The sequence below is a fragment of the Priapulus caudatus genome, unplaced genomic scaffold, assembly GCF_000485595.1.
Source record: "Priapulus caudatus unplaced genomic scaffold, Priapulus_caudatus-5.0.1 Scaffold1, whole genome shotgun sequence".
Lineage (NCBI taxonomy): Eukaryota > Metazoa > Priapulida > Priapulimorpha > Priapulimorphida > Priapulidae > Priapulus > Priapulus caudatus.
Window position 1 is genome coordinate 1,234,159 of NW_014577062.1, and position 10,388 is coordinate 1,244,546.

General features: G+C 48.8%; 1 protein-coding gene across 3 annotated transcripts; it reads right to left on the reverse strand.

Annotated features, from left to right (window-relative positions):
• Window positions 1-5,769: 5,769 nt before the first annotated feature.
• On the reverse strand, window positions 5,770-8,777 carry LOC106816062. Of its 3 annotated transcripts, XM_014820650.1 has the most exons (3): window positions 8,481-8,777; window positions 8,167-8,221; window positions 5,770-7,810 (listed from the first exon to the last, which is right to left on the reverse strand). In XM_014820650.1, exon 3 carries the CDS (start codon window positions 7,460-7,462, stop codon window positions 6,023-6,025), a length of 1,440 nt encoding a protein of 479 aa, XP_014676136.1. In that variant the 5' UTR covers window positions 7,463-7,810; window positions 8,167-8,221; window positions 8,481-8,777; the 3' UTR covers window positions 5,770-6,022. The 3 variants fall into 3 exon arrangements, with proteins under 3 accessions (XP_014676136.1, XP_014676286.1, XP_014676206.1); XM_014820800.1 differs by lacking the exon at window positions 8,167-8,221; XM_014820720.1 differs by lacking the exon at window positions 8,167-8,221 and having other exon boundaries at window positions 8,306-8,777.
• Window positions 8,778-10,388: the final 1,611 nt, after the last annotated feature.

Sequence of the window (10,388 nt, forward strand, 5' to 3'; positions counted from 1 at the left end):
CCTACGTGGTTGTAATATAGACGTGTAGGTGCATTCTTATACATTATTGTGAAGTATATATATATATATATATATATATATATATATATATATATATATAGACAAATCTACCTACGCTGTGGGATATAGACATGTAGGTAAATCTGTATACATTATTATGGCATAAATATATGGGCAAATCTATATACATTATTATGATGTAATTATATTGACAAATCTTTAACACATTGCTTTGGCGTAGAATTATTGATAAATCTAAAAACAGTGTTGTGACGTAGTATTATAGGTAAATCTACACGTATAGTTGTGACGGTATAATGCATGGCTATATCCATATATGTTGTTATGACGTGGGTGTACATGCAAGTTTACACACATTCCTAAAACGTGGACGAGTGGTTTAGACTGCATAGAATTTTCTACTGTAGCTGTATCGCTGCAGTTTTCGCCAATAATTCCTTTTACAGACGCGCTAGCGCGCGTATACGCTGTCCTTTAGCATTCACGGCCGTATCCGATTACTCGTAGAAATTCACCCTATTTCGTAGCAACGTCGCCTCCCGACACGATTCACATCACGCGAAGCGGCGATTATAACCGCCACGAGAAAAGCTCGGCAGCCTTCGTCGTCTAGTGCCGTAGTTAGGCATGCGGCTGTGGCACGGGCAACGATGGCGCTTACACGCGGGTCATTTTGACGTGTGATGAGATATGATAGTCTATAGGCTGTACTAGCTAGAGCTTCATCGCTGCAAGCTGCCTTTCGAAAGAGCCTCGACGAGCGATGCAAACACGCGCCGCGCGCGCAAAATACGACCGTCGTCTGCGACTTGTTGCATACTTTATGAGCGAGCGCTTGAAAGCTTGAACGTAAAAGGCGAATCCGTTCTAGAACATTAGCCGCGCATCAATTGTTTAGTGTCAATGAAATGACTCGCCGCCCGAGTGGTCTTTGACATAAAATGCGCGGACTGACGCACTCAATTTTCTATTGCAAATTCGCAGCAAATCCTGTCACCATCTATAATTTCATCTAAGGAGCTATCCTGGAGGACGTTTTCCCGACGGCGCACGCCTGTCGGCTGCAGATCTCGTATCAGACGGTATCAGCATAGAGTGCGCGAATGTGAAGTCAGTATAATAGCATGAGACGAGCACTTCGTATTGATTGCGAGAGGTTGATGTGCCAATAAATCGATGATTTGAGAAATGAATACGCCACCTAAGCTCTATATTGATCGATGGTTTACGCCCCCACTAATGGGCAAATGGACCTCGGCTGATTCCTCAACAGTGTCGGCGACTGTTTCTCCACAGATATAGTTATTGGATCGTTAGAATACCGCTATTATTATTATTACTATTATTATTATTACTATTACTATTACTACTACTACTACTACTACTACTACTACTACTACTACCACTACCACACCACTACCACTACCACTACCACTACCACTACCACTACCATTTCCATATTTCCTGGGTACGGTTCGGTATACCGGAACTAGTGTAGTAGTAGTAGTAGTAGTAGTAGTAGTAGTAGTAGTAGTAGTAGTAGTAGTAGTAGTAACAGTATTGCGTAACGTAAATTAAATTTGGGCTGACACAAAACCTACGTTGGTCTGGCCTGTGATCTAAACCTATTAACAATTATCAACGACAATATCAGCTATTATAACGCCCACTAACACGGCAGATTCCGATTTTTAACGAATCCCTGATCGCTCATCGAGAATTTTTTCTCTGGAGAGGCGATCATCTACATTACGTAGGCTGTGCGAAATAAATGTGTCGGACGATCAAGCGCGATCTATGTTACTCCTGCCGAATCGATTTTGGCATCAATGCGCTCATATCCACGCTCAGAAGGACCCGCGGAGCAATCCAACTAGTAATTGAATTTCTAATCATCATCAATCAGGCGTGCAATTCTCTGCCGTTGAGCTCAATATATTATCAGGAGTCTAGCAATATAATTATTATGCAACTACCGGCCATGCGTTCAACGTTATGGAAAAGTCTGCCGTATAATTAAACTATAGTATATACTCTTCCACTGTAGTTTTCATGTAGTAAGCCCTAAAATTGTACAGTAAGCTTTATATTACGGTAATAACTGCAGTACCAGTGCGGTACTTCGGTAATATAATATTCATTACGTACACTGTAGTGATAAATTAATGTAGGCATTATTGCATGTAGCAACGTGTACAGCAATAGGTTAATTCGCACAGTGTTGTATGCGCCATTTGCTCTCTTGATCGGTCTATCACCATGACAACTAGCTGAATAATAAATCAACGGATACTACAGAGGCGTCCCTTAATAAAAGTTTTGCGGTGAATCTTCTGACAATCATATCGATTGTACCATCTAGTATTTGAGAATTCTAGGCCATCCTGCTAGAGAGTATCCTTTCATCTTGCAGGGCTGGTGACACCACGATGAACGCTGCTATCTCCAGCCTAATGCACCTACGGGAGCAGCAGCGGCCCGCCAGGGGCATCACAAGTCAGCTAATGCATCTACGGCAGCGACAATCGACCACTAGGGGGTCTCGATAGGTGTACATGGATATATTACGTGCCTACTGAAGTTCTCCAGTATTGCCGGATACATCGTCACCGCAATTCGTTCACAGTTGTTACTGCACAGACTCTCGTGAGTGGCTCGTACCGTTGTTTTTTGCTGACAACACATGAAGCGCTGACGTCATGATGGCCGCTCCGTCGCCATCACCAGCACCCCGGCGTTGTCCCCCGAGCGGCAGCACTCGCCTGTTGCGCGGTCTACAAATCTGCCAACGTCCGTCGACTCCCAAGTGTTACAGCTTTCAGATTGTGCCTACGCGTGAATTTGAAGTCGTTAGCAGGAGCGCGAGTGATGAAGTCGTCAACGACTCTGTAAATGAAGCTTGGTCGAGATTGCCAGTACGCGCCTTGGCAGATACTCGCGCCTAGCTAACGAGGATTACACAGCAGATTTGTGCATTCCAAGTAAAATACGTACCAGAACTTTCTGAAGAAAGCGCCTTCCCTCCGAAGAGGGATTACTTCATTTCACAATAGCACCTACTTATCTCTTCGATCGATAACCCAATGCTTCTATCGTTAGCAATTCTTTTCAAAATATAGCACTGCCCCTGCCAGAAATAGCTCTACCCCTCATACAAATAGCTGTACCCTTCTTACAAGTAGCTCTACCTCTCTTACAAATAACCCAAACCCTCTCACAAATAGCCCAACCCCTCCAACAGATAGCCCAACCCCTGCCGCACATAGCCCCATCCTGCCACAAACAGCCCCACGCTGCACACGGTAGCCCCACCTCTCCCACAGATAGTCTCACCCCTCCCGCGGACAGCCCCACCCCTCCCGCGGACAGCCCCACCCCTCCCGCAGATATGCACCGAGCGCTGCGTCGCCGGTCTCACTTCGAGGCTGAGCGGGAGGCTCAGCGTCGCTCCAGCGTGCACGTGCTTCGCGAGCCCCCAGCCAGAGGTGCTGCCATCCGGCGGGCGTCTATCGGCGTCCCGCCAGGCTACCGCGGCACGGGGCCGGCCGCCGACAGTTCGCCGGAAACGGACACAGGCGGCGCTGCAATCGCTGAAATTAGCACCACTGCCGTCGGCGTGTGTGTCGGCTGTGTGGCTATTTTAGTCGTCGGCTCGCTTCTCTACTCGCTGACAAGAGTGATGGCGGAATGAGAGATTTAATTGCTCGAGCTCACATCGGAAGTGATGACGTGACAACGGAAGCGGCCACCTTCTGTGTACGAGAACGCTATAGATATGAACACGTAATTATTATGAGTTACACTGGCGTATATAGAAGATGGCTGCTTCTATGGGTATTTGCAGCATTCATATGTTTTGACACGAATCTAGCCCTATCTTATTTAAACGAATTTCATGGCTTTATGGCTTAGATTTCCACAATCATAAAATTGCTTTTATAAAACAGGTAATTTTATGGAAAATAACGCGCAACAGTCCGTGACTCCCCCAAAACGTGCCGCCACATTGAAATGCATCAATAAATGGCGCTTACCAGTCATTAGACATCGATTTAGAAAGTTACTAGAATTAGCGTCACTGCCTTTCGCGCTAAAATGGAGGTTCACCCACGTCATGGCAATGAAAGCTTTCGCGGTTTCCTCGTGACTGACTCGGTGGTGCCAATCTATAAACTGTATAACGCTCCTATATATAGGAAAACAGCCCTGTGGCGGCTGAATCAGGCTGACTAATTAGTAAGTAATGAGCTTATATAATTACATTCATCACGATTAGTTACCATCTGTTGCCGATTCGTGACCACAGCCATAAAAAGCCAATGATAATCCACAGATGCTCGTGTCACCGTAGCTGGCTCTCCCCGCTCGATATACTGATCCGTGTCTAGCACGCATAGCTCCTAGCACAGGTCAGTAGGGAGACGGTCAGAAACGCCTAAGAGAGAGAGAGAGAGAGAGAGAGAGAGAGAGAGAAAGAGAAAGAGAGAGAGAGAGAGAGAAAGAGAAAGAGAGAAAGAGGGGAGAGGTATAGGAAGGATAGATAGGAGAGATAGGAGACAAAGAAAGAGATAGGGAAGAGAAAGAGAGAGAGAGAAGAAAGAGATAGGGAAGAGAAAGAGAGAAAGAGAAAAAATAGAGAATCCTAGATAAATAGATAGATAGATAGATAGATAGATAGATAGATAGAGAGAGAGATAGAAGAAGAAAAAAGGAAAACAGCGGGAAGCGATCATCTAGGCTATTACCAGACTTATTTCTACACATTAGTTGGTTGACTACGCAGGCGGTGCTTGTTATTCGCTTCGCCGAGTATTTTATACTCCCAGGCAATCTCACCAGGCGCGTTCGCACTACCAAGTAACACGATTAGGTAAACCTTATAGGGGCGAAAATTGTAATATACATATATATCGTAAGCGTGAAATTCAGTGAATTCGTGGAGCATTTGGATATGTAACTGCATGTGTGTGTGTGTGTGTGTGTGTGTGTGTGTGTGTGTGTGTGTGTGTCCACGTGCGCGCATGCGTGTTTAATATAATAGCAAATTTGGGAATTGACAACAGCATGGCCACGCACGATTACCTCGAGTGGCATTTTCAGTAGCACCGAAGCTTTTGCTGCGCTAGTGCCGACAACGTGTACTATGCTGATAGTACCATCGCCATAAGCACCATCGCCTCAATGCGCCACTATCTATCCAGACCTGTCACATAATATTATGCGTATCAGCTCAGACTCGCGCGCACAGTGGTCGTCTCTGACTGCAGTGTCTTCCGTATTCCGCCGGCCTATAATCAATGCATTGTCCGTGCGCCGTCAGTCCATTGACCGGTGCTAACTGACGGCCAGCAATCCCAATATAATCTTATTCATTGCCGGTATCGGCGTAAACGCTAGTAAGCGGAGATACGCCGTGCGCGTATAGCACGTCATGCGTCGAATTTCGTAGATTGAATTATATATTGGTATCGATATGCTGTCCGTGAATTTATATGTAAATACGTGGAGCATGCTATAATTATAGATTAAGTGCACGCGATGCCGTGTATGAAGAGTAACGTAATGCGATGTGTCACGAACCAATAAAAATATTGACTAAAATGAGCGCGCTATTCATGAGTGAATATTTTCATTCTAGCAACGGATTTGTAGCAGCGTGCTCGTTCCGGGTTGCGTGCGAACCTGTAATGGCGTTTAAAGGATATAACAACCGTGTTCGGAATGTCAATAATAGTCATGAATACAAAATTAACTACTCGATCGTGCATGTATTTTATAATTAATATACATCATACACAGAGATCCATTTTAATTAAAATTAAATCAATATGATTGCACACTTTAACCATACCCCGCGTATTTAATAACGTGGTCATTATTTCTTATCAAACTAATGGCGACATTGCGTGGGCGCCTACGATCTTCTAATGGAATCATGTTGTACTAATGCTAACGTCATTAAAGATGCAACGTGGGCGTTGTCATGGCTCCAGAGCATCAATTAGCTCGCAGCTTTCGATGTTGCATTGACTCCGTCGGCTTGCGGCAGTGCGTCAGGGAAGCCGTACAGGATTTGCCGCGCCATCTCACCGAACGGCGTGTCCAGCGACCGGATCGAGTTCTCGTCGTGTTCCGGGATCGGGTCATCTGGGGTCAGATAGTACCTGTGGTTATACAGCAGGTGCAGCGCGTCGAAGGCGCGCCAGTCGAGCGGGCCGTGGAAGATGCGATAGCACAGGTTCGTCACGCCGAACTTCTCGGGTACGGCGTGCACCAGCCACGGATAGCGATTGAGTATCTTCTCCGTCGGCAGGTCGCCGCCATTGTAGTACCAGCGGCTGGCATTGTACTCGGCGTACGAGCGCATGTAGAGTCGCAGGAACATCGAGCGCTTGTTGGCGATCAGCAGCTGGTTGCCCATCGACTCGCCGTGTCGCCAGCCGACGGTGAACTCGTAGCGACGGTAGTCGTCGAGCGGGCGCAGCACGAGCATGTCGTTGTCGACGTAGATGCCGCCGTGCTGCCGAAGCACCGACAACCGCGCCACGTCCGACGAGTGATGCACGTGCGCCAGCGCGCGGCCAAACACCTTCTTCGGGCGCGGCATGTACTTGACCTTGACGGCCGGTGCGTCCTTGATCATGTCCCAGTAGCGACCAGACGGCGCCTTGTTGCAGTGCACGTAGAGCACGTCGGGCCGCACGTTAAGCAGCGCCGCCCTGATGGCGAGCATCTCGACGAAGGTGACGTGCGGCTGGTAGAAGCGCACGAAGTGCACGACGTTAGGCACGACGTAGCCGTCGACGTCGGCGACGATCAGATGTCGGTGCACCGACCGCGGGTCGTACGCGAACTCCGGCGGGTCCGTCGGCGACCGCTGCTGCTGCTGCTGCTGCTGCCGCTGCGCGGCGCTGCTGTCTACATCTGAATCCGCGTCGCCCCTGGCTTTCTGTGACACCGGGTTCCAGGGCTGCCCCCGTGCGGACGCGTCGTCGTTGATGAGTGCGGTCATCTTCAACGCGTCGTTTTTTTGATTTACTCCGTTGTCGCGGAGACGCTGGCGCGCCACCACTTCGCGAGCCCCCACCGGGCCGATGAACCGCTGATTGTCTAGCTCCTGATCGTGGGGGCGCCACGCGAGGTGCTGGGCGTGCGACGCGCCCTCTAGCGGTACCGCGTTGCGGTGCCATGGCTGGTCATCGAGCAGGGGGACGGCGACGCGGCTGATGTCGCGCGGCGAGCGCATGTGAGCGGTAAACATGCGCTCCCTCTGTACGACACGCAGCTCGTACACACCGAGCACGGCGTATAGGCTGCCGACGATCGCCATCTTCACTAGCAGCAACCACCGGCCCGAGCAGCGCGCGCGTACACCCCCTGGCGGGGCAACTAGTACGCGAGCGCCCCCTGTCGGGGCACCTGGCGCACCGGAGTCCATCATTGGCGCTGGCCAGTGAAATGATTGTCGGTCATCTTATACTCAGTTATATCCGCTCAGCTTACGTCACACCGGCTTGCGGATGTACCAAGGCCGATTACGTCATAGGGGCATAGTTTGTTTTAATGGCAGCAGGATTTTGTAGCGCGTGCGCCCGAGGGCAGGTTGTACGTCCACCAAGACGCGCTCGCGCTTTGAAGCTAGTAATTATCGGTCTAGTCGATAGTCCCATTAGGCCAGTAAAGGAGACTCCAGCCGCGATGTCATGTAGCAAGGTAGACCTCCACTATCCCGTCACAATGCAGGTAGCTCAGTGCTGGCGAGGTACTCGATCGAATCTGGCAATAATAGCTGAAAAGGTGAATGATGGCGCCTTAGACAGTAAGCCTGCGACGATCTATCTAGTCACCGATTTCCGCTTGTCCGACACTCTGTGCGTCCGTCTGCTTGTCTGCGCGTTTAATCGTTCGACACTCTGTCCGTCCGTCTGCCGGTCTGCACGTTTAATCGTTCGACACTCTGTCCGTGCAGCTATGCGTTTAATCGATAGACACTCTGTCCGTCCGTCTGCTTGTCTGCGCGTTTAATCGTTCGACACTCTGTCCGTCCGTCTGCCTGTCTGCGCGTTTAATCGTTCGACACTCTGTCCGTCCGTCTGCCGGTCTGCACGTTTAATCGTCCGACATTCCGTCTATCGGTCTTCTTACCTTCATTGCTCACGAGAGGTGTCTGTGCAGGCATCCAACTGTTGTAACTCACGCACTGATCAGAAAAAAACAGTTACCGCTGCTCAAATATCATACGGTTAGCCTCTATAGATACAATACATTCGTAATGGCTCATCACCTGAGCTGATGATGCTATGATAACATGTCCAGGAGAGCTGCGCCACTAATACTCTGTAAATGTACTTATAGTATAACTGTCATACACTCTGTCACTGTGCTTATAGTATACCGGTCACACAGTCAGGTACTGTGCTTACATTATAACAGCCACGAACACACTGTCTGCCACTGACCTTATAGTAAAGTCGTTTACACACTCTGTCACTGTGTTTACAGTAGAACTGTCACAAAATCCCTCACGCTATGCTTATGGTGTAACCATCACAAACACACTGTCACTTTGCTCTTACGCACTCATTGAACGTGCATGCAGTTTAACTGCCGCATAGTCTGTGCCACTGTGATTGTGGTATTTCCCTGTCATACGCTCTCTGCCACTGCGCCTGTGGTATTCCAGCGATAATTACTGTGTTCGTGTGAACGACCAGTGAATGAACCGGCGATGGGCATTTGGTCGGCACACTATACATGTCCGCGACGTGGCAGCGATGTTGTGGTGGTGATCTGAATTGGAAATAACCCCACGGGGAACATCGTTGATCAGTCATGTGTGTCAGAGAGCCAGGTTGTCCGAGGACGACGGCCCGGCCGTCACCCGCACAGAATGCTATGCAGAAAGGCGAGGAAGCCGTACACTATGTATGTTATCGTAAGAGATGATTGCAAACTAAGCGTATATAATTACAATAACATGTGACATTAGAAAAGGGTGTTTATGCCCCCTCCCTGCGGCCTGTGCGTGTCGTATGAACATATATTCATATTGTCACCTACACTGACATCTACCAGTGTTGTCAGCAATCCTGACGTCTACCTGTGTTGTTATCCACCGGGACCATGTTGCCACGGCGGTGTGGGCGCTTGTTGAAAGTCGTTTAGTTTGGTCGTTGTGCCGCAGCTTTTCTTGCTAGCAGTTTCACTTCTTGTATAGCACATCAACTTTTTATTTGTCTGTATGGATTTTGCACTGTCTCATTGTCGCCTCCGCATTTCTTTCTGTCCAGTTCTCTCTGCCTGTCTATTTTTATCTCTCCCCTTCCCTCTCTCTCCCTCTTCGCGCGCTCTCTCTATCTCTATCTCTCCCTCTCTTGGTGTCTGTATATATGTCTGTCTGTCTGTCTGCCTGTCTGTCTTTCTTTCTGTCTGTCTGTCTGTCTGTATGTCTGTCTGTCTGTCTGTCTGTCTGTCTGTCTGTCGGTCTGTCTGTCTGTCTGTATGTGTGTCTGTGTGTCAGTATGTGTGTCTGTCTGTTGGCCTGTCTGTCTGTCTGTCTGTGTGTCCGTCTGTCCGTTCGTCTGTCCGTCCGTCCTTCCGTCCGTCCGTCCGTCCGTCCGTCCGTCCGTCCGTCCGTCCGTCCGTCCGTCCGTCCGTCCGTCCGTCCGTCCGTCCGTCCGTCCGTCCGTCCGTCCGTCCGTCCGTCCGTCCGTCCGTTCGTTCGTCCATCCGTCTATCCGCCCGGACGCCCGCCCACCCGTCCGCCCGCGGCATACGTGCATATAGGAAAGTTTATCGCTTTTCCTCCCGCCTCTCTATATTTCTCTCATCTTATTATCTTTTCTCACTCTATATCTCTGACATTCCGTTTCAAACACTACCGTTCTCAAAATTAATTTCTCCTTCATTAATAATATGTAAATAATGTAATTGATTAATAATTACTAAAACACGACGTTTCGTCACTCACCACTGAAACGATGCACCGGCGTGACCAGCAACACCGCCAGCCTACCTCTACCACGTACCTCGCACGTACACGCCACTCCCCTCCCTAAATCTGACTTTTATCATGACTCTACGTGTAGCCTAAGCTAGTGGATCGAGTTGTTTTTCCTTCCGGCATATACCTAATTATGTATTTGCCTGCCCTTGAAAACAATAGGGAATTGAGCGCGTCCTTGTCCGTGAAATCCCCTGGCTAAAATTTGCAAATAGACTAGGTTGCGCGCACACATGTATTAATCATGATGCCTACCTCTGAACGGTACCAATCAAGAGACACAAGTGACGCGATGATGTTAGTGAGTACAATCAACGTACAATACAGAGCACAGTATGATCATTGCTTCCGCTTTTCCAATTCG